The 25,079-nt window shown below is 37.1% G+C and overlaps 2 protein-coding genes across 10 annotated transcripts in view; one reads left to right on the plus strand and one right to left on the minus strand.

Moving 5' to 3' along the window:
* Positions 1 to 25,079, plus strand: part of LOC141377888 (uncharacterized) — a 111,416-nt gene that overhangs the window by 79,073 nt on the left and 7,264 nt on the right. The gene's annotated exons all lie outside the window — the stretch shown is intronic.
* agfg1a (ArfGAP with FG repeats 1a) overlaps positions 1 to 25,079 on the minus strand; it is a 56,103-nt gene that overhangs the window by 4,661 nt on the left and 26,363 nt on the right. Inside the window, exons 3-12 of one of the 9 annotated variants that reach the window (XM_068213473.1) lie at positions 20,986 to 21,101; positions 15,705 to 15,867; positions 13,388 to 13,547; positions 11,152 to 11,271; positions 9,266 to 9,298; positions 6,026 to 6,229; positions 2,530 to 2,689; positions 2,371 to 2,450; positions 907 to 1,017; positions 347 to 394 (exon numbers count right to left, since the gene is read on the minus strand). In XM_068213473.1, coding sequence (XP_068069574.1) covers positions 347 to 394; positions 907 to 1,017; positions 2,371 to 2,450; positions 2,530 to 2,689; positions 6,026 to 6,229; positions 9,266 to 9,298; positions 11,152 to 11,271; positions 13,388 to 13,547; positions 15,705 to 15,867; positions 20,986 to 21,101 — 1,195 coding nt within the window. 9 annotated transcript variants of the gene reach the window in all.

The following is a 25,079-nucleotide window of genomic DNA, read 5'->3' on the forward strand; positions in this document are numbered from 1 at the left end:
TGTTACTCTCCCTTCATTTAATCCAAATGTGTAAGAGTTTCTTTCCTCTGCTCAACACAAAGGAAGATATTTTGAAGAATGTTGGAAACCTGTAACCTTTGACTTCATTAGTATTTTATTCCTACTATAGACATTAAAGACTTCCATTTTTCTAACATTCCTCAAATTATCTTAGCATTCGAGGGTGAGTAAAATAAATGATATTTTTGGGTGAACTATCTCTTTAAAAAGGTCAAAAATGTTGGATGAGCACAGAACTGTGGTCAGTGTAGTTTCTGTTAAGCTTCTAGCCGATAATCAAACCCAAGAGAGGGAGAAAATGAGAGAAAAACAGAGATGGACATACCAAAGTGGGCCGCGGGGTAAGAATGACCCGGCAGGGGTCCTAACATGTCTGAACAGCATGTCAAGAACACAACCAAACAAAAACAATCAGTCGCAGTGCACTCCGGTTTAGGCGCACTCTCACTTTTGCCCTACATATAAAATTAATGAGATCTGAACAAGAAAAAAAATCTGCTTCTTATTCACAATTAACAGAAGACGCCTTTCCTTCCTGCCTTTTTTCCTTCTCTGTTTGGAGTGCGAACACACACAAACATTCATCCGCCGCAGGGACGTGGAGACCCACAAATCTCTGCAGCGCCTTTGTATCTCGCATGTGAGAGCGATCTCAAGCTGTTAGCTCCTAGCATGGATACTGGGGCTATCTGACCCACTTAAAACTCTTCACAAAGCCCTCTGGTGTGTTAAATAAATAATGAGACGCAAAACAAGAGCTGGTTCTCGAGGACGATGGCTGCTGTGAACTGAAGATTTTTTGTGTTGAAACGGTGGGTTTGATCATTAGACTCGTTTAAATGGTGAGATTTGACAAAACAAAATAAAAGTAAGCTCTGCCCATACCTGCTGCAGCCACACCCATTCCAGGTACTGCTGCTCTCCCATTGGCCTGGAACGGGTTAGTGGGAGGGGCCTGTGGAGCCCCTGGAGCGACGAATGGATTCGTTGAAGGACCTTAAAAAAACACACACACATTTGAGATTTCTATGTTTGCGCGTGTGTACGTTTATGTATATTTATTTGTTATACATACTAAAATGTTGGGTCTTTTCAATGCAAATTGGGTAAAATATGGACTAACCCAAACATTGGGGACTAAAGCCCAATCCCAATTCTACCACTTAGGCCTTCCCCTTACCCAATTCCCTTCAGCTTGAAGGCGTAGGGCTAAGGGGAAGGGTTAGATACCCCTTTTTCCACACTCGAAACCAAGGGGTAAGAATATTTCCCAGAATACACCAGCTACTGCATGGTTGCAACCGGAAGTAAAGAGATGCACAAATATTTTTTGTCATTATTACGAATTTTTACAACAGACAAGCACATGTTTTAATATATTAATAATCGCGCTACAAAACTTAATAAAAAAAACGCTAAATTTCGCTATCTATAATCCCTAAGAAAAAGCTCCTGTATAGCAGTCCCACAACAATCTGCCACTCGAATACTCAGAAAAATTTAGTGGCTGGGAATGACATTTTTACAGTGTCTGCTATAATGTTAATGTTGTTTTCGTGTGTTTACATAAATGAATATGGCCACTGTGTAAAAGCACAGTACAGTTACAATCTTATTGCTGCATTATATCCTTATGATAACATGATATCGTTGCCTGGAATAACTCTATCATATGAAGCAAGAGATTGCAATGACATATGGTGACGTGTGCAGGTGTTGTAGTGCTATTCCATTTCTTAAGGGTAAATGTTGAAGCCCTTCCTCTTCACACTCTGTTTCAAGGGCCAAGGGTAAGGGGAACAAAAATAGAATTAGGATTGGGCCCAAACCAACTGCTGGGTTATTATTATTTTTTTATTAAAATGAAAAGACCAAATTTAACACTCATTTAACACTCATTGGCAATTGCACACTCATTGGCAATCTATTACACAAAGAATTGGGTTAAAATAACCAAGCCTTTTTTTAATGTTGTACTATAAATAAAATAGTAGAATAATTTGCATCACAATTCCTCTTGAACCATTTTATAAATATTGAACATTTATTTCTTAGTTGTCTTACTTAAGGAGGCTAATAATATAAACCTTACAATATATTTTTTAAATTAAAGCTGCTTTTTTTTCTAGCCGACTTTTTCCAGCAGAAAAAAAAGGAAATTCTGTGAAAAATGTCCTTGCCCTGTTAAACATCATTTGAAAAATATCACAAAATTAAATTTGTATGCAGTTTCTTTTCTTGGCGATGGTATGTATATAAATGCATTTGTGTGTCTGTTATAGTGTTATTCTTGTTAAAAGCAACTAAATGTATATCTACAAAAAAAAAAAAAAAAAGACAGAGGTTTACCTGCAAAACCCTGAGGGATGTTGGGTAAACCCTGTTGTGCTTGAGCAGTAGGAACAGCTGAAGAGGTTCCATAAACAGCCCTGAAACCAACAAGAGTTTAACGTGACATAGTAAAAGGTGTTGAGAGAAAAACAGAAAATCTTGACTTTACATTCTCACCCTTGTGCTGTAGTGGCCGCTTGGTAGCCGCTCACATTTGGCACTGAGGGCCCGAAGACATTGTCCAGTTCAGCGAAAGCAGCGTAGCGATCACCACCCAACAGAGCGGCCTGTGGAGGTGGAGGACCCACACCTGCTGACGGAGGAGCTGAACTTGGACCTGTGGACAGACAGACAGAACAGGACTTATTTTCAGCTATTATTTGTGAAAAAATGAATAAATACAAAAAAATAAAAAATAAATAAAAATCACTATGCATTTTTAAAGTGAGCTAAACATGGGTAAGTGGGCTTGACAAAACCACCTGTGGAAACACTCTTCACGCCCTTCTCAAATAAACAAAACAAAAAAAAACAAAACACTACCATTTAATTCTCTGAGCACTAACAGTTCCTTTGTATGATTGGCACTTCTTGTGTGTATTGGCTCTGTGTTGAATCGCTGAATGCCTCCTCAATTGTAAGACTCTTTGGACAAAAGCATCTGCTAAATGACTAAATGTAAATGTAAATGAATACGCACCTCAGCACTTTGACATTTATGTTAGCAAATTATTGGACAGCACTTTAAAATAACATAATGATGTGAATTATTTATTACCATTAATTTTTCTTCGGCTTAGGGTCTTATTTGTCAGTGGTCACCACAGCGGAATGAACCGCCAACTATTCCGGCATACGTTTTATTCAGAGGATGCCCTTCCACTCACAGCCAAGAACTGAAAAACACCCATACACTCACACACTCATACCCTACAGCCTTTTTAATTCATCCAATTCAATTATAGCGCATGTCTGTGGGAGAAACCGGAGCACACGGAAAAAACCCATGCCAAACACAGGGCGAACATACAAATTCCATTCAGAAATACCAACTGACCCAGCCAGAACTCGAACCAGCAACCTTCTTGCTGTGAGGCAACAGTGCTAACCATTGAACTATCGTGCCACCACCATTATTTATTATGTATGGGTCAAATATAAGTTTTTAAGCATCAGAAATTAAGTAACATAGATTCACATTAGCCTTTTTTACATTAGAATTAGTCAAAACACTAGGTAAACCTATTTGTCAGTAAGAAGTTTTTAATCATTTGAGATACAGCTTTATTCTTTCTATTAATATAAGTTGCAAGGGGCGACAGTGGCTCAGTGGTTAGCACTGTCGTCACACAGCAAGAAGGTCGTTGGGTCAGTTGGCATTTCTGTGTGGAGTTTGCATGTTCTCCCTTATGTTCACGTGAGTTTCCTCCGGGTGCTCCGGTTTCCCCCACAGTCCAAAAGTATGCGGTATAGTGTATGTGTCTGAATGAGAGTGTATGTGTTTCCCAGTGCTAAGTTGCAGTTGGAAGGGCATCTGCTGTGTAAAACATATGCTGGATAAGTTGGCGGTTCATTCCACGGTGGCGACCACTGATAAATAAATGGACTAAGCCGAAAGAAAATGAATGAATATAAGTTACAATTCATTTTGAATGAATATATATATATATATATATATATATATATATATATATATATATATTAGGCTTGGGCGATATTACGGTATTATGGTATACCGCGGGATCTAAAAATAGCAACGGTGTCAGTTTCAATACCGTTATACCGTCATAAAGTATTAAATATCCTTTATTTAATGCCTAAAAAACGTGTGTGTGGTTGTCATCACGGGACAGTGTGGAGGAGAGAGATAGAGGAAGAGGGAGGGGGAGAGGGTGAGAGGGAGAGGGAGAGAGGGACAGGGAGACGTGACGTGACGAGTCGCGCTTCAAAGTGTCCTGCAGTTTGGCAGTTTAGACTGAACAGAAGGGAGACGTGGTTAATATGAACGAGAGGTCTGCATTAGAGCTGAAGATCTTTGCCCGAACCCGGCGAGACCCGAAAAAATCCAAATCCCTGCATTAAAATCCATCCCTGCAAAGGTGAAGCAAATTATGACGAAGTAGTAAAAAAAGAGAATTTTGACGGCGGTCAAGCCAGTCAGAAAGAGCGCATTCCAGCCGCAGGTATTTAGCGGTCGCTCATACACTGCGTATTACGGTAGAGCCCTAAACCGCAAGCTGACAGGTAAAATGACGAGGCCACTCGCTACCCTTAAACTACGGTCATGGAAAATTAAATGGATGTTCCTGACTGGTATAAGATGAATAAACAATCCTACCTAAAACTTGCAAAATCAGCCAGATCAGAACTCTGCATCTCGGCCTGTAGCAGTAGCAGTGAAACGGTGTTCAGTGCTGCTGGACGCACATGAGCGCAAGACTGCGCTAAAGCCAGTGGATTTAATAATGTTCCTCCACAAACACACGTAGTCTAATCTTGGTGAGTAAAGGGTTTTAAATTATAAATAAATATTAATTAAACCATATAATCATAATGTAGACAGAGTATACAGACTAATGGTGGCATTATTCTTTTATCATTCAGCTTCAATTTAGTTACTGCCAAAATACCCGTCATCATTTAGAGTTTATTTGATTTGTTAAGCAAGATTTCTTTTCATTGGTGTGTTGGCCAATTTAAAGGCTAAGTGCATGTAGACCTACAGAGTGCTGAGATGTTACGATGTTTCAGAGGACTTATTTTATTTCTTTGTTCCAACTTTCAAGTGGGATATAGTCTACGTTTGTTACGAATAAATGCTGTTAAAACATATAAATTACTCATTCTTGAAAAAATGCATTAGAGCTGTAAGGGCTCGGACTTTATAAAGCTGTCAATCAAAATGTACGTGTCGGACTCGGGACCTATCGGGTATAATTTTTATGGCCCGATTACAGCTCTCTGCATTCCCGCGGGAGCCGGCCAGATTTCTTACGGTGTGGGAGTAAATTTCTGAATAAATCGCGGGAGAGATGTGTGTGTGTTTGTGTAAGACAGAGAAAGTCTCTCTCTCTCTCTCTCTCTCTCTCTCTCTCTCTCTCTGCCTAAGGTCGCATAGAATGTATTCAGTTTCTGAATGGTTTAGGCTCAAGCCAACAGTTTGGTGACGCTGTCTGAGCCTTACGTCATAATTTTTTTTATTACGCCGGTAATACCGGATACCGGGGTAAAATATGGAGGCGGTTTGGCGGTCTCAAAATTTGGACACCGCCCAAGCCTAATATATATATATATATATATGTCCAGAATATCCAGATATATATATATCCCTCCAGAAACTTAGTTTGACAACTCTGTTTTAGATTAAACAAATTCAGTAATTCAACAGTTCTTTAAGCATAAGAAACTTCTTTAAAAAACATAAAAATAGTAACTATTTTAAACTTTAGACTTGTATTATTTCTCTAGTTAACAAACAACAACAAAAAAAAGAACAAAAACCCCTAGTATAATTCACTAACTAATGCAGAATCATGCATTCTCTGATTACAAGCACCACAAATATGTTTTGCATTCTTGTGCTTTGTTGCTGCACACAACATTTCACTGAAAAATGATTCAACCTTCAACCACCATTCATATCACCCATAGACAGGATGAGCTGCAAATGTACCTTGCTCAGGTTTGGAACTGAAAATGTTGTCGAGGTCTGCGAGAGCCGCGTATCGGTCTGCAGGGACACTCACTGCATCCGCTTTATGCACATCTCCCACTGAGTTACTCTGGCTGGAGCTGAATGAGGGGAAATCAGCACTGCACGATTTGTGGAAGTTATCGAAATTCGCAAAGTTTGCATTAGATAGTCCTGATGAACTACCTGTGGAAAAGAGAAAAAGCATACTAAATATATGAAAACAAAGGAGAAAATAATATAAAATAACATTACTTTAATTTTTGTTGTCATGTTTGTTGAAATACCTTGATTATTTTCATTCTTTGTTCTTAATAATCTCTTTAATTATATGTTTTTAAAAACAGCAGTTTTGGTGCAAAATTATATATATATATATATATATATATATATATATATATATATATATATATATATATATATATATAGACCTTTTTCATAGCTGCTGCATGGAGGGCGCCATAGCAACCAGTGTCTTCCGGTAGAATGCTAAAAACTTCCGTTTACAGCGTTTACAACTGGTAATTTGTGCTCCGAAAATGGGTTTCAATAACGTTTTTAATAGATAACAGAGTGTTTTTGTGACACACAACTTAGTAATGTGCCTGTTAAAGCCGTTATAATCTGTCGATGTGGTTCAAGCGCGTGAGAAATACGAGAAAAACTTTCTCCTAGTTCACGTGTCTGCCGTCAGAAATAGTGTGTTTGTGCTGACAGCGTGTCAGCTGTTAGCTCAGCGGCTCTTTAACACACACACACACACACACACACACACACACACACACACACACACACACACACACACACACACACACACACACACACACACACACACACACACACACACACACACACACACACACACACACAGAGAGAGAGAGAGAGAGAGAGAGAGAGAGAGAGAGAGAGAGAGAGAGAGAGAGAGAGAGAGAGAGAGAGAGAGAGAGAGAGAGAGAGAGAGAGAGAGAGAGAGAGCAAACCAGAGTACTGGTATGAAACTTAACAGGTATGAAAGTCGTGCAATTTACAAAAATGACCAATAAAAGTCTGTTATTGATACTCTGCTGGCTGATTTGCTGTTCATTCTAATCGCGAGCCGTTTGTGTTTTATTTCGTGTGTTGTTTTTACCACGGTTCAGTGTATCAGTGGCACAGTACAGGCTACGTATGTGTGTCAAACATTTTGGTGAATTACATTTGTTTGGGCTGGTTATATATTTGAAATAAAGAGAAAATGTTGACTTTAGCGATGACAAGGCTTCATTTAAACGGCAGAAGATGCTGTCTGACAACGAGGAGAAAACGCCTCACAGCAGTTGTTTTCCATCCTATTAGATCGCATTTCTTTAAATGATCAGTCCAGGAGATGGTGCTGATGGACAACAGTATTAGTTCAAAGAGGATAAAAGCAGGTAAAATAGATTAAAACTATCGTTTCAAAGCTGTCCAAATGTGACTGTTTACACGCATTAGCTGCCGACCGGAAGTTCTTCGCATTCTCCTTGCGCATACACGCAAAGCATAATGGGTAATTTTGCGTTCCAAGAAAAAGGTCTATACTTTCCTTTACAAAAAAAGTACATACTTTTAGAGCACAGTATAAGTATGCGAATTGAGATGCAGCAGTAATTTGATGACGCAGTGACTGAGTGTGGAATCATGGGAGTTGTTGTCTTTATTACATCCTTCGGGACTGCAGAAATCCTGTTCATGGATGAGCTAGAGCAGTGTTTCTCAACTGGTGGGTCGCGACCCAAAAGTGGGTCGTCGGAACATTTTCAGTGGGTCAAAAAAAAGTGTGTGGTCAAAAAACAACAACAAATGTTTAATTTAACACTGGACTTTTATTTTGAAATGCATCCATGACAGCCCTGCTGTTTGACAAGTAAAATTTCATTTAATTATAGCAACAAATATGTCGAGGTGCAAGTGCGACCCAGAATATGTCAAGTATGGATTTACATATTTTGACGACAAAAAAAGACTTAAAGCTTCAGTGTGTCATATGTAGTGAGGTGCTCTCACAAGAGAGCATGAAACCTTCTAAATTAAAACAAGATTTACAAACCAGACAGTATGTTTTATTAACAGTTCGGTTTAGTTCATGGTAACTGAACCTTTCCTTACCCTAACCAGTTTACAGTATTTGTCGTTTTTACTTTGTAATATTTCTATAATTTGAAACATTTTGTTAAATGACAGCAAAAAAATATTGTTCATTTGTAAGTCTTGGTGATTTTCTTACGTTTTATCTGTAACTACTTGTGTATGTTAACAAATAAATACAAATTAATTATACTTGCTAAAATTGTATTATAGTTCCTAAAAATTTGGGTCGCGGCCTGGTGACCATGTAAAAATGTGGGTCCTATGGCTAAACCAGTTGAGAACCCCTGAGCATAGAGTATTCAAGGATTATTTTCATGGTAGTATGGTTGAAAGCTGCTGAAGTGAAAGGATTGCTGAAGCAATTGCCAATGAGAGATGAGTGCAATGCAGCACTAAAGCAGCTGAGCTTTTATTATTCCACAGACCACTGTTTTTGTTATCATGTGGATAAGCAGCAGCACGTCTTTTTTTTATCAGACTAAATAAGGTTAGGTTATAACACTGCTCTGTGCTAAACATATTAGTGTCATTGATGCTTCTCTGTTTTCTATAATCGAAATCGAGAGTGTGACATCATTAGCATGGCCACAAAAGACACGGTCTGAGTCGCTCGTTAAAATAGCTTATTTCATTAGCTTTTAACATTTAGAATGTACAGTATAAATACACAAGTCAGCAAAATATATAGCACTGTTTTTTGATTTTAATACAAATATCTTACATACTGTGCCGTTATTATATAATTTTTTTTATATAGGACAGGAATTACATGTTATGTTCACAGTACAACTGAACATGATCCAAAATGGTCAATTTATTCACATTTTCCTGATTCGCTTTATTCCCAAGCAACATCAGAAATGTACAGCTTAGTGGGAACACTGACTAAGCTTGTCCTTCAAATCAGAGAGGATCCCAGGAGAATTCCTGAGGAGCTATTTAAGGGAAATCAGATGTTACAATACATCATGGATGTGTTACAAGAAAAAAAAAAAAAAAAAACACCAGCAAATAAATAGTAGGGGTAGCGTGTGCACAGAAGACACATACACATGCACAAAAGCTGAGACTTACTGTGCATGGCCAGTGGAGGCAGCAATGAGGTAAACTCACCCACACTGCGACTAAATGGGAGACTGTTGTACACTGACGCACACACAGGAAATGAGGGAATGACAGCGCAGGAAAGTTAAGAAACGCAGGGAAAAAGAAAGGTAAAAGAAATTAAATTAGACATTCACTATGTTTGTTATCAATTTGTTATCTTTTGCTCACCAAGGTTGCACTGATTTCATTAGAAAAAACTACTACTGAGACATATGAAGGCATTTCATTTAAGAGTTAGGACATTCTACCAAAAACGTACATTATCTGTCCTTGAAATAAAAACAAATACAGTGAATAAAAAGTATTTTATCTTAAAAGATTTGTAAAATGGACCGATGGGTAACTTCTGTGAGTTATTCTATAAAGGAATATGTCTTTCATTTGGTTTTTAGATTTTTTTTCTTTATTAAAAACACTTTACAAATGTACAAATTCCTCAGCTCCTTGTCCTCAGCCCAAATTAACCAACAGCTTTAATAGTTTTTGCTAAGCTAAAAGTTATTTAGTTAAAACTGAAAGTTATTTAGTAAAAACAAACTTCAGAAATAGCAAGTTTAAGTTGTTATCACTCACATCAGTTGATTAAAAACATGAAATTATGAATAAATTCTGCAAATAATCACTATTTTACAATTGTCCCAATGTTTCTGTCAGTCCTGCCACACTTGCATTAAATTTAACATAAAACGCTTGCAATACACCCTTAAGGCTATGACTCAGAGGAAGTGACATCATTGGATGGAGAAGAAGCTGATAGTAGCTGAATCCCAAATGGCACACTATACACTATGTACTTACGCACTTACTCAACAGCATAGTACCTGTACATGTAGTGTAGTCTCAAATGGAACACTAATGTTTTTTTTACTGAGAGGAAATTCCCTGAAGTTTCCCTGATGCCGTTTGACGCTTGCCATATTAGTAAAATAATTGACCAGACTACCAAAATACCTGCTATAAGTGTAACCGCACTTACCATAGGGAGGCGCTATAATCACTCTCATAGGAGAATTTAGCTTTCACAATCCAAAATAAATAAAGTAATCCAACATGAGCGTTCGATAGCTCCGCCCCTCCTGCTACGAGAGCAAAACTGCGACTGGTTAGTGTTTGAAGTGTCCATCATTACACACTTCACTTTACCGGTTGAATAAGTGCATCATACAGATATTTAAAGTGCACTTATTATTTTAGAGTTTTCACTGTAAACGCACTATTTACACGATCTATACAACAAAATGGCGTAGAAAAGGGCATAAATATGCGATTTGGGATGCACTTAGTGATCATGGATGCGTTCTACTAATGTATTGTCTGATTTCATGCTGGGTTTTGTCTAATGTTTTTGAGTAGAAAAAGCTTAAAGATCATGCCCCATCACAATTTTTGTAAGTAAAAATGTACGTTTCTGGTAGAAGTTTCCAGTTATATCATGTACAAAAAGAAACTCAAGTGTCTTTACAGTGGAAGAAAAATGTCAAGTACTTTTAAGTACTTTCAAGAAGCGTGGGGACCCTGTAAAAATGAAGAAATAAATGACACAATCAAAAAAAGAAATAAAAAAAAAGAAAGGAAAAGCCAAGCTATCAGTGAAGAAATGAAATGACTGAATAATAAAATCAAACAGATGTGTTAGCAAGACTTGTTTTTTTTAAAAGAAGGATTAAAACGTAAAATTACAACACACTGATAAAAAGATGAAATAGTTTAGAGGCAAGAATGTAAACAATCAGCACTGAAAATACACACAAAAAGAACGACAGACTTCGAAGAAATACAACTTCAACCAAGAGCCATTTCTCGATGAGAGGTTCAAGGTAAATGTGTGGTCATTTGTTTAGCTGTGTGTGTGTGTGTGTGTGTGTGTGTGTGTGTGTGTGTGTGTGGTCTACCTGGTTGTGGGGGCTGAAATGGAGCCTGTGGAGCTGATGGAAATGCTGCTGTGGTTGGAGCAGCAGAACTTTTGAACGTATCAAAATTCGCAAAGTCTGCGCTAGCATTCACGCTCTGCGCTGTTGGGTACCACCAAAAACAAACAGACAAAACAAACAAAACACAACAGAAAATGAAATGAGGGATGAAAACTACAGGATGAACATCCAGCGTTTAAGTTTTTTCGTCAGAAATGTCCTGATAATCTCACATTTCAGTTTAAAAAATAAATGATTTTTATTTAGCTAATCGTCTAAAAAAAGAACCATAACTTACACGCTGGTTGTGTGTAAAGACATGATGATAAAAAGTGATTACAATGCTGAACTAAACTAATATTCAAAAACACAACACACATAATCTAAATGAAGACAAAACAGAGGGGGGGTGCACCTCTAACCAGAATGCACCTGCATCAACTCCAGCAGTAAAGAACAGAGAAGGCAGGCTTGGTAATAATAGTCTCACACAGCTAGAAATTTAAGTTAAAGCAGAAGGTCTGGACTTATTTATATCTGGACTTTTTATTTTAACCATTTATATCTCATTTTTACTTTAAGTTTAAAGTCGCAAAAATGTCAAGTCATTGTCTCTACATTAACAGGCTAGTGTGCGTGCGTGCCTCAGGCAAAACTCTTGAGTGTATTATGTACAAACGTCACAAACTTTTCAGAAGTCCACATTGTCACAGCTGTAAACTAGGCATGGGACGATAACCGTTTTCAAGGTATACCGTTCCTAAAGTATGTGTAATATTTTTTATTTTGTTTTTTAAACAACAGTTTCTCCAGCAGGAAAAAAAATACATCCAAAGATGTCGATTTAAATTGTAAAGAAATCAGTGTTTTTGAAACAAATGAAGACAGCAGTGATGTCTTTGATTCATTTGAATTATTTAGCCTGACATGTTTACTACTCCAAAATATTTTAAATGTTTTTCAAAATAAAATATATTGTGTTCAAATGGGAATTCTTTTTTTTTTAACCCAGACATTTAAAAAGAACTTATTTTAGAGCAGTGAGCACAATACCGTAATATCGTGAAGCCATGATTTTTTTATCTAAGGTCATCATACCATCAGAATCTTATACCGGCCCATGCCTACTGTGGACCCAAAAGCTTTCTTCTTTTTTTCTCCAAGTGGAAGAATTTTTCACCAATTCTGTGGTCCGGATTGTTTGGGGCGGGCCTGAGAGCATGGCCCCCGCCTCCAATACTATAATACTACACTGTAAACAATATCTGTTAATTAACAGTTTCTGTTTGCTTATGGTTGTGAATTGCATCATGGGATGTTGATTTCTGCTCTGTCGACTTTTGATGATGAAAGCTCAACTCTACAGTTTAACAAAGACACTTTTATTGACATTTTAGTCATTTGAAATAATATAATGTATAAGAAATAATATATAGAGAAAAAAGTCTTTAAAAAAAGAGAAAATATACAGTCAGTTAATTACAAGGTTTTTGTAGCTTAATAGTCAACACCAACCCAGACAATATATATTACTTTAAACTAATAAAAATGTTAATAAAAGTTACTTTTTCCAACTTCTCAAGGTTAAACGATTTTGAAAGAAAGATCAAGGTCCAACAATGCAATTCAAAAGCATAAATAAATAAGGGAAAAACTAAATTCATGAATCACAAACTGTGGAAAATTGCTAATTTACAGATTTTCTTTTTTATGTGCTATGCTCACCTCGAAGCTTAATTTATTTTAGCTACTTGGCAGGTTTTTTTAGCCATTCAAATTTGGCTGTGGGTCAATAACACATTTTTTCTGGTGCTTGACAAACTCAGAACACATATTTTAATGTCACTTTACAAAGACTTTAATGAACGTGACACACACACTCCTCACAGAAACCCTGTACAGCTTGACAAATCAGATGACTTTAGACTGAAATGTTTCCCATGCTGTGTGGTATTAAGGTCATAAAAGCTTTTAATTGTGTCTGTTTACCGCTTTTCTTGCATTATCGATCAAATGTAAGACCCTTATTATAAAGGAGCACCATTAAGTATTAGTTTAAATGCTACATTTTTTTGTGTGAGATTACTGTATGTCAGTAAGTCTGGTGCAGCATGATAGGACACACAACCTCATCACCTTAAGAGCGGTCCTGAAACCTAAAGTTAACATAATCTTAATTTTTGGTTGGTTTGTTAGTGTAGGCAAGTATGTTTCTTACCCGAATGACTGTTGAAATGTGCAAAGTTGGCAAAGTTTGCGTTGCCTGTGGACTGTGAGTGTGGAGGCGCAAAAATGTCACCACCCAGATCACTGAGCAGATCAAACTTCCTGTCCTGATACTGCTGATGGGCCAGCTGAGCGCGGGACACAACTGGAGACTGGGGTGAAAATAAAGCACAAAATTAACAATAGAAATGTGTACTAAAATGTAGAAAAACTGAGTATGCAGGTTTTTTTGTTTGTTCGTTGTTTTTACATTTTTGTGCTCACCAAGGCTCCATTTGTTTAATAAAAATTTAATTTAGTATCAACAGTTCAAAATATTATAACAATGTAAAGTAATTAATAAAAGTAAAAATGCAATTTATTCCTATTCATGGCAAAGATTATGCTTATTAAGCTATGCTGCTTAGTATTTTTGTGGAAACCATAATGCTAGGGATGATTTGATCAAGATTTTTTCAGCCGATACCAAGTACTGATGCCTTGTCATGGTGATCGGCTGATACAGAGTACCGATTCTGATGCTTCAAGCTTTACATAACTTTGCCACTGCAAAAAGCGCATTTTCCCTAAAAGTATGATACTTAAGTGGAGATCTCACCTTACCTAAGTGAATAAATGAAGGATGTTGCATATAATCCCTTAAATACACCTTTTATAACTATTTAGTGTGGACTTGTCTTTGTCAGAAGCAGCTTTACAGAAAACAATAAATAAAACAGATAAAAAAAATTACTAACAATCAGAAAACACTGCAAACCATGAAAGAATTCAACATGCCTTAATGATAAAAAAAGAGTGCTTTTTTAATGCTTAAGAAGTTAAAATGCACACCTATAAATATATTATTTATTTAGTAAAAGGAAATAGGCCTATAAATTACTGTTTACAGCAATAAGAATATTACAACAAGTTATATTATTAAATATTCAAGTAAAAAAAACATATTTTAAATTCTTTTTGTTTCCAGATAGGGTTTAGCGAACTTGCAATATTGTCAAAAACACAAAACTTTCAGTTATTATATGTAAAAAGGTCTAAAACAATTGCTGGATGAGAAAGGGAAATGTGCACTTGACATATCTTTACTGCTCCATTCACTAACCCTAACAAATGTAATGCTTAGAAAATCGCTGTGCCTTTCCTGCACTTTCGTCGCCATGATTTCCAGGATGTTTTATCTAATTTATGGGCATCATGGAGTTGCTATGAATACGCGAGACTTGCGGAGCTTCTGGGTCATGAGGTTGGATGAGACCATACCTGCCAACAGTCTCCCGTATTTCAGACCAATCTCCCGCAACCCTCCCATTTTGTTATTTCTCCAGGAAAACGTAATTTCACCCCCCCCCCTTTTTTAGTACAGTCTGCAACACCCCCCGTTCGCCATCTTTGGTACAGTATCCGATCTCAACAGCCGCCCAAAACCCGGTGCATTATACAGTTACTAACACAACTAAACAGTTACTTTCCTATCCAGGTTCTCAACAGTGATATTTAGAGACCTCACCCCTAATAACCCCCTCCCGCCCTGCTCTGCTCCGACAAATGTTGACAGGTATGGATGAGACATTGTAAACAGAGGTCGCACCACATCTGTATACATTTTAGCTGTTGTGAAAAGAGCGCAGCAATTGCTCACTCATTATTTACCTCCTCATGTGTTGTAGCTGCTTTATATGTAACTGGGTGCGCATGTGCGTCTTCCTTTGCTTGTAAACTCGCAAACCAACACTTGTGGTTGGTTCATGAGATCGGCCAGATCAGAGGGTACAGATTAAATCATTAAATGTGATTATTGGCCGATACCGATCTCTGACCGATCGATCAGGGCATCCTTTTGTAATGCTTTTAGTTTCAAGCTGAATTGTTTGTGAATACAAGAAACAGCCTTTACTCAAAACAAGCCTTTTGTAACATCATAAATGTTCATACTGACAATTTTAAACTCTCATAACGCCTTATTAAAGTATAATTTTAACATTCCAGTTATGTTTACACCCAAATAATTTCAGAAAAACGTTATACTTAATTAAAACCATGCTGTATTGTATCAGTATTATATCTTATTAACGAGTAAATGTTTTTCTTTTTACTATCTTTTTACATAGTTTCAAGTTAAATATTTAAGTAACATTTTCTTAATTTGTAAGATTAATTACTTAATGATAAATTGATCTCAAAACATTTATTTCCTAAAATGTTTTATTCTCTTCTTCTGGGAAAAAATAAACCCAAAAACAACGGTTGATTAATCCACTAACTTACACTTTTTTTAAAAATTGAATTATAATGTGTATATCAGTTGTTACCTGGCTAGGTGTGTTTTTGTTGAGGTGTAAACTGGGCACTGACTCCCCCAGTAAAGTTTTAAGAGGTCGGACCTCTGGAGTGCTGCTGGTGCTGCTAGCAGACGAACCAGAGATCGACGCATGAACCGATGCCACAGTCTTTGCCTGCTCTGGAGGAACATACCTGAGAGGAAACATTGACAGATCACATTTAAATAAGCAGAACACACATGCACAGCAATCTGTTGGTTTTTGATACAGACTGTACACATTTGCCTATGCAAATCCATTCTTCAAGGTGTACAATAAAAACTGGTAGTTTCAGGAAGGACTAGGAAATAATTAATTCATATGATCATATACAATAAAATGCAAAAGATGACAATATGTTCTTTTTCGTTTTGTATAAATATGTTATTTTCACATAATAAAATACCTCATTATTTTATGGACATTTATTTTTTGGCATGTAGTCACGTAATATGAGAATATGTGCAGTTTACTTTGTGATAAAGACGACTATTGGGTATATAGTCTATTAGTATAACCAGGGCTTGACATTAACATTTTGATCACCAGCCACGGTGGCTAGTAGACTTCTAACTATACTAGCCACTCGCCATTTTCACTAGCCACAATTTTGTTGTTGGGAAAATCTATTTTACATGCAAAAATTTAACTTAGACATGCTTAAATTTCTTGATTTGTTTATGAGCTTGCTCTATGTGCATGAACAAATGGGCTGTGGTTTCAGTGTCGCATTGCTATAAGTTTTTATGACTTTTCAGGGCTCAAAATAAAAGACTTACCAAATTCATCTCTGACCACAACAAAAATAAATAAATAAATAAATAAATAAATAAACAAATAAATAAAGTAAATAAATATTTCTAAGCCACACACTTTAAATAATGTGTCAAAATTAGCTATATAGCTGTATACATGCACTTTTTATTACATGAAACCATTCTTTACGGAAAAAAACAAAACAATAAGTGTTTATATACATTTTTACTACTAAAATTCTATGGCTTTTCCAAGGCTTTTCTAGAACTTTCAAGTACATTTTCATGACATAATATTTCATGTAATGTCTAAATATACATGGTAAATAATAAGAAAAACAATGACGTTCAAATTTATTAAAGCAAATAATAGAACACGCAATGTGAGAGCAAGTTTTTTGGTCAAGAACAGAAAATAAGACGACAACTAACCTATATTCAAGTTAGGGCTGCACAATATATCGTTTCAGCATCGATATCAAGATGTCGCATCGCAGGATATGCAATGTTGGGATAATAGTTTTGTATACAGTTTAATCATAATGGTGTAAAGGTTTATCATCTGCATGCATTTTTAAAGAGAAAAAAAAAATTCTTGCCATTTTCATTACACCTTTCACTTGTTTATTTAATAACTCCTATAGCATTGAAACAGGTGAAGTGTAAGAAAATAATGAGAAAATTTTTAACTTTGAGTGAACTGTCTCTTTAAGGCCTGTGACTGTGCGAACATTTTGTGTGAATTTTATAACAACCGGCCACAAGTCATTTTTAGTAAATTTAATAAAGATTAAATAATTTACAAAGAAGACTATAGAGTGTTGACTATTTAATATCTGTACCTGAATAGTGAATACCTGAAAACTATCATTTATCTTCATTATATTTGATCTATGCTTGTAATTTATTTGTTATATATTATTCGAGATTCACTCCCCTACAAAAATACCCAAAATAATCCAAATAAAGCTGTTAAATCATTTGGTGAAATTGTGAAATCACTTTGCAATATATATCACAGAAATACAAAACCTCAAAATGTCCAATTTTTCCAATATCGCACAGCCCTAATTCAAGTATACAGATATTTGTTAAACAAATCCAAAACTTTTTCAGGGCTGGAAAATGCCACGTCAAAATTCCATGACTTTTCCAGGTTTTCCATGACCGTATGAACCCTAAACAATTGACATTTAAAAAATAGGTCTCCTATCACCAGTTAACTACACATAAATGAGTTAACCTCCTAATAAAGCAATGTTTTTGTAACAGCAATGATAATTGAACCATATAACTGTAAGCAAATGAAAGCATGTGATAATGAAAGGATGATCATGTGCACATGGTTAATGTTAGGTACATTAACAATCTGTTCAAAGAATGTTTAAAGTGAAAGCATCTGCAGGATTGTGGGTGTGCAATCGTCGCTTTTTGTCCAGTCTATTTTAAAGAGAACTGATCGCACCAGTTGCATTTCCAGGCACGGTTGCTTCGCGCAAGAAAACAGGAGCATGCACGCTTTTTAAACAGAAACATGTGTGCGCGTGTGATTATCCTCTCATTCAGTATTTATCTGCCTTCTTTTGCTCGTGCGGACACAATTATTTTTTTTCTCAGTTGTGCTGCTTTTCAATTCTAAGATCACATTTGCACACATATTAAACCATCCTTAAAGGGTCATGAAACCCTCAGCAGGGTGTTTTTACACCTCTAGTTTGGAAAAAGTCAGTGTCCAGCTCGGTTTACGTGGGAGTGTCGAGGGAGGGAAAGAGGGAAGATTTTGCATAAAAATGGGAGTTTCCATTTGGGCACACGCTGATTTACACAGAGGCAAAACAAACACACAGACGCAGGGGAAAAAGACAGTGACTGTGTTTACATGGACATCAGTAATCAAATTATTTGACAAATTCTTAATTTGTCGACTTTAACTGCAGTTTGGCACTTTCACATTTATTCAGGAACATTCCATGCATGCTCCCCGTGACAAATTAGATATTAGATGCGAGGATGAACAGCTGGAGAGTGTAGTTTTAATGGAATGTTTAATACCGCACAGCGGTACCATGTGTGTATAGACTACAGGGCTCGAAATTGCGACCATTTTGGTCGCATATGCGCCCGAAATTTTATCTATGCGACCATATTATACCATATTAATATTTTTGGGAGCATTTCTGCGAGTGCTTAAAATTGTTGTGTGCGACCAGTTTTTACTGCAAAATGTTCACCACATGCGCGGATTCGGGAGACATTCACGCAGAATGCATCTCTAAGCTCTTTGTTTGCACTTGGAACAGGAAACGCAGCGCTCAGGAATGGTTTTAAACAGTTGTCATGTCATCTTGCTGCAGTAAACAAATCCAAGTCCGTAATGCTTGCCCCGCCTTCGCGCTCTTCTTATTGGCCCACTGCTCTAGCACTGAACGCGAATGATTGGTTAATATCAGCTGTCAATCACTCAGTCAGCGCCTTCTGGCTTCGGATGACAGAGAGCTACTACCGCGGAAAACTAAAGCGCTAAAGATGAGATTGAAGATAAAGCGGACAGATTTAGTTTTAGAAACCATCTAGTTACAAATAATGACACATCTTACTTGTGACCATGTGCTGAATGTTAATCCACCATCTACACTTTTCCAAGAGTAGAAGACTTCTGTTGGCTTCAAGTCCGCTATAAAAAGTCTGTGGGTTGGAGTTTTCAGGTAACTGTTTGCCACATCTAGCACGAGAGCTTCTGTTTAATCCTTCATATAATTGCCAAATGCTGTCCGCCGTGCAAGGGACAGCTATATGTCAAATTTAACATCACGTACACCATCGCAAATGGGCTTACACTAAGTAATTAGTAAATTAATATCGCTAACTTACTCATGAAAAGACCGGTATGGCTATTAACATGACGTATGCATATAATAAGGTACAATATGTGTCAAAAGCATCAGTGCAATATCAGACAGCACTTGTGAGAACAGCACAGTTAACGTTATACCGTTAACAGATTCATTCAAGCAGTGCGTGCAGGGCCGGTGAGCGCGTGTATGCTTTGGTCACTCAGTTATGTTATAAAAATCTATTTTCTTGTAATCACGGGATTTCGTTGAGACATTTTCCTCACGCACGCATATTTATATTATTATTTTTTTGCTTGTTAGTTTGATTAGTGTTGATTTCAAATACAATAAATCTGTTTGTATAAAACTTGTAGTAACGGTGCTCATAATTGGTGGGTGCGACTAAATTTTGGCTGATGCGCCTAAATTTTTAAAGTTAGGAGCACCGGTGCTACCAAGCAAAAAGGTTAATTTCGAGCCCTGGACTATCATGTCACAAAATGCGCCGAAAATCCTACACGACGGTAATGGTTTCATTAAGGTGTTAACATGTTTACATTCGGAGAGCAGCAATTACAGCAGATCTTTGAGTCCAACATATTGTACTATAATATTGCAGTGATATTAACGTTCTGTAAACTTAGTAACTAAATCATTTTGATTAAGGTCTGTCTTTAAAAACTGAAAGAATACTGCTGACGATACGAACTAACTTTGAACCATTTGAATGAACAAACAAAGGCCACTGATCACACACACTTACCAAATCTGAAGAGACAGGACAACCAACAGCAACTGGAGCCACCTCTTTTTAAAAGGAGACGAGCAGCAAATCCAGATTTCATCATTTACAAATGCGAAAAGCTCTCGGGTAAAAATTTTTCTTTACTAACATATTTCTGTGGCGTGTCGTGTGCATTGTAATCCACACGTGAGTCCAGCAGCGCTCTCATAGCGGGCAAATGAAAACAAAACCTTCATTGCAGCACATTAATAAACGCAACACTGATGACCAGTGTCTCCAAATTCTTATTCTTCCACTTGTTTTGGCAACACAACGTGGTGTCTTTCTGCTGTCTGAACACTGTAACGGGTAAAAACAGTCCTCGAAGCTATCATGCATATTAATAAAGTTGCACCGCATACACAATAGAACGCGCTGATTGGTTTGAGCAAAGTCTTTGTCATGAATTAATGCTGCACACTCTGAGACGTCACAATGCACTCGCAAGTACAGACATCCAGTCTCCATGCTGGAATACGCATAAGTATCTAATCGGCGTGACGCAGCTTCAAAAATTAGTTTCAAACAAAAGAACAGTTTGCTCAAAATAACAAAAACAACCAATTTTTACTTTTTAGTGAACATATATGTGTTCTAATAGTGTTTGTAGCAGAATGGGACCCTTTAAGAAAACTACAATTTAAAAATTATTTTCAACCAGCCAGAGTGGCTAGTGGGAGTGGCTGTCTAACCCGCCACAGCTGAAATCTACCTGCATTTAGCAGGTGTTAATTTTAAGCCCTGAGTATAAGTACACTAATAAATACTATTATTATATATTCCTACAGGTCTTTCAAATATGAGGCTTGTACGGACTCATTTTTGTGTACACTGCTACAGACGTGATTCCTCAATTAAACAGCGAACATCTAAATAAAAATGTCAGCCTTAGCTCTTACCATCTCTTCTTTTCGTATTTGTCCTGAAGAAACTCTTTGACTTTCTGAGGCTCTCTGAAGTCTGGGATGGCCAAGTTCCGGTCGTCATAGAGGCCGAGCCATATCTGTTTACATACCTGCATATGCATTGAAACGCAGAGAAAAAATAAGATAATCAGACATCCAAAGAGCAACACCACAAATATGTGCAACAGATTCAAACATATCTGAAGGTTATTAAGGAGATTTCTTTTCCTCAAGGGCAATTAAAGAGAAAACAAACAGCTAGATCCTTCAGTAACTCACTGCCTCATGAAAAGACAAACAAAACAATGCAAAACAATGCAAAACATGATTTCTCAATGATATTTGAGAAATAAACTATTATTGGAGAGTCAAACACACATGATAACATAGCAGATATGTGAAGCTTATGTGGCTTAACAAACCGGACATTAAGTGTGTATGTGTGAAGCCTCTCACAGCACTGAAGACACAAGACACTGCCTTCTTTTAGATATAATCAATGCAGACACACATTTACTTAAACACATCCACACCCTTAAGATAGGGGTAACAGTGGTAGTGGCTCAATCATTATGCATAGAAACAGCAAAGAGTAGACACACATTATCACTTGACACTCAGAGAAGAGCTCGATGACCCTCAAGCCACAATGTATAAAAGACTTTGTGTGTACTGATTCAGCTGCTACATACATGATTCTGTATGGCATACTGACTAAATAGAACACAGTAGTCTATATTTAATATATTCTTAAACGGTATGACTTTTCATACTAGATACTAGACAGTCAAATATATTTTATTTCTCTGGATTTATTATAATTTAATAATTTTTTTGTTTTGTTTTGTTTGATTATTTTTTTTATTAATATTTAAATATATCCATTCCCAAACCCTATAACCCTTACATAGAAGAGAACAAAACATAACTATTGATCACTTTAGTCTACAATTACAAATAAAAAAAATTATAAAATAAATAAAAATAAATAAAATAGGTGACGCAGTGGCGCAGTAGGTAGCACGTTCGCCTCACAGCAAGAAGGTCGCTGGTTCGAGCCTCGGCTCAGTTGGCGTTTCTGTGTGGAGTTTGCATGTTCTCCCTGCATTCGTGTGGGTTTCCTCCGGGTGCTCCGGTTTCCCCCACAGTCCAAAGACATGCAGTACAGGTGAATAAGGCAGGCTAAATTGTCCGTAGTGTATGAGTGTTTGTGAATGAGTGTAAGTGAATGTTTCCCAGAGATGGGTTGCGGCTAGAAGGGCATCCGCTGTATAAGTTGGCGGTTCAAATAAATAAAGCCCCAGACACAAGCAGAAACACTTCCTTTGTATAATTAGCATTTCTTGTGTGTATTGCCTCTTCTTGTTGAATCATTGAATACCTCCTCAATTGTAAGTTGCTTTGGAGAAAAGCATCTGCTAAATTACTAAATGTAACTGTAAACTCAAAAAATTAAAACAATAAATAAAATTAATCTCTGTACAATATTGTCTCAACTGTGCTTTGTTTTCCTATATGGCCCCGTTTACACTGCCAGCTAAATGTGACCCAATTCCGATTTTTTGCTCATTCAGATATTCAGAGATCGGTTTCAGGCCTCCTTCATATGTGGAAATAAATCAGATATAGATCGGATATGTGACGGTTTAATGACAGAAAGAAGAGTGTGGAGATGCCGACGCGGTAAACAACAGAGGAAACACAGAGGAGGAAAGTGGTCAATCACCACAATTTGCTCCCACCAGACCTGAGATCTCACTCGTACCCACAAATTCCTCTGAGTGGAGGAGAACATCATTAAAGCATATAAACCATAAGCGCAAGCTGCGGTGACAGCTCTTTCCCACCTCCGCCTCAAAATCATTTTAAAGTTGGGCGAACTTTGTTTTGTAACTTTTGCTTTTTGTCGCTATTAATATGCACTGCGGGCTACACATAGAACAACTTTATTCTCTCCAACACCAGTGCGCACACAGGCAAAAGCTACGTCTTCAACTACACACACAGCTCAGGGCTATACCATTACATAAACTGCGTGGGGGTAAATCTGGACTAAACCATTCACTGCTTATACTACACTTTGTATATTTCGCACAGCTAAAAACAAGACCATTTCTTTCATCGTAGCTAGTGTGGCACAGATGCTAGAACCTGCCTTTATGCATGCGCGACATGAATTGTATGGCAAGTGTAAGCGCATTATTTGGATATGGGTCACAATTAAAACTACGTGTAAACAGACAGGCAAACAAATCAGATATAGACAACATATCGGAATTGGGCATCAAGAACTGGCAGTGTAAACGGGGCCTATGTGAGAATGAAAAAGTATTTAGAACTATTACCAATTTTACTTGTATGCAAATAAATGTAATTAATAAATAAGTCTTGGTGGTTAGCACTATCACCTCACAGCAAGGTCACTGGCATTACTGTGTGAAGTTTGCATACTCTCCCAGGGTTGGCATGGGTTTACTCGGGGTGCTCCAGTTTCCCCCACAGGCCAATGACATGTGCTAAAGGTGAACTGAATGAAGTAAATTGGCCGTAGTGTAGGAGTGTGAATGAGTGTGTATGGGTTGCAACTAGAAGGGCATCCACTGCGCGTAAAACATATGCAGGATAAATTGACGGTTCAGTCTGCTGTGGCGACCTCTGAAATGGAGACTAAGCAGAAGGAAAATGAGTGAATCAAGGCAGCCTTGGTGAACTTCAGTTACTATTGAAACAAATCTTGCCAACCTTGACATTTTAAATGATAACCTAATCTTGAATTGCTCAAAAATTCATGTCACTTAGTAAGCTAGACAAATGACTGAAGATATGCCAGCATTAACAGTACGCGTGACATGCTCTCGTCGTCAAAAACCAAATGAACAAAGGACCGACAGATGCTGAGAGACTTTAATACACTAAACCTGCTGTGTGATAAGACTGGTTTAAATTGGACCCACATAAAACACTTTCATGAAACAAAGAGCTCGCTCACACAAACGCGCACAGCTCATTCAAGTTCATCATGCTTAAATGGGAGATTATGGCATGCGTGTAATAAGACACAGATCTCGCAAATAGGAGTCTTCTCAGCACGTAACATCATTTCCAGCTCATCCTCGTAAATCAGACCTCACGAGACCTGGGAAAAATCCCAGGAATGTTAAACAGGGATGGAGAAAAGGAGGAGGAAGGGAGATAAAAAAGCGCTCTCATCTTTCTCAGTTAAAAGAAGATCTTAGAGATTCTGAGAGATCTAGACTTAAGAGGAATTTCACCTGCCCTCAAAAATAAGTAGAGTTCACATGAATGTTTTAAATACCAGACAAGTAATTTTAAAGTACAAATTCATTTTTAGTGACTTTTCTTTTATATATGCACCACGATACTCGCTTTAGTTTACTCATGGGATGTTTTTTATCTCAATCTAAAAAGTTTAATTATTTAAGCTTGTGCAAAAAAAGCACAACACATCAAGCATTCTGTGTCATACGGCTTTAATCTTGCGTTTGCATTGACTTTGCATGTAACCTACTTGTGCGAATACTTAATTTCACTTTTTGTGTGCACCCAGCATTACAATTAGGGATGCAACAATTAACTGATTTCACTATTAACTAAGCTATAATTCATCATGGTTAATTAATCGTAAAGGTTTCTTAACACCGCGATTCTGCACGAAACAAAATACCACTCACACTAGATTAACTATGGCTGAGACTACTAACCAAGTTATTCATTTCTAATGGATGTGGATGGTTTGCGCGCCTACTGGGACTGACCCGCATAGTACGACATGCTCAATATTTAAAGGCGCACCTAGTTAAAAGAATGCCGCAAGCTACGTGACAACAAGAAGACCGATCAGCTTCATACTTTGTATGGAATATACACATTTCTACTCCAAAGAGGGAAAGAAGTACGAAATAACAATTATGGTCAAAAGTGACTTTCAGAGTTCAGCAACCTTTGACTACATTTCTTCTATTTTAAAGGAAGATACTTAGCTAATATGCAGCTCAGATTTACATTAGACAAATACTACTTTTAATACTTAATATTTTTAATTATTAATTTATTTGTTTATTTATTTA

Source organism: Danio rerio, chromosome 15 (assembly GCF_049306965.1).
Source record: "Danio rerio strain Tuebingen ecotype United States chromosome 15, GRCz12tu, whole genome shotgun sequence".
NCBI classification, from domain to species: domain Eukaryota; kingdom Metazoa; phylum Chordata; class Actinopteri; order Cypriniformes; family Danionidae; genus Danio; species Danio rerio.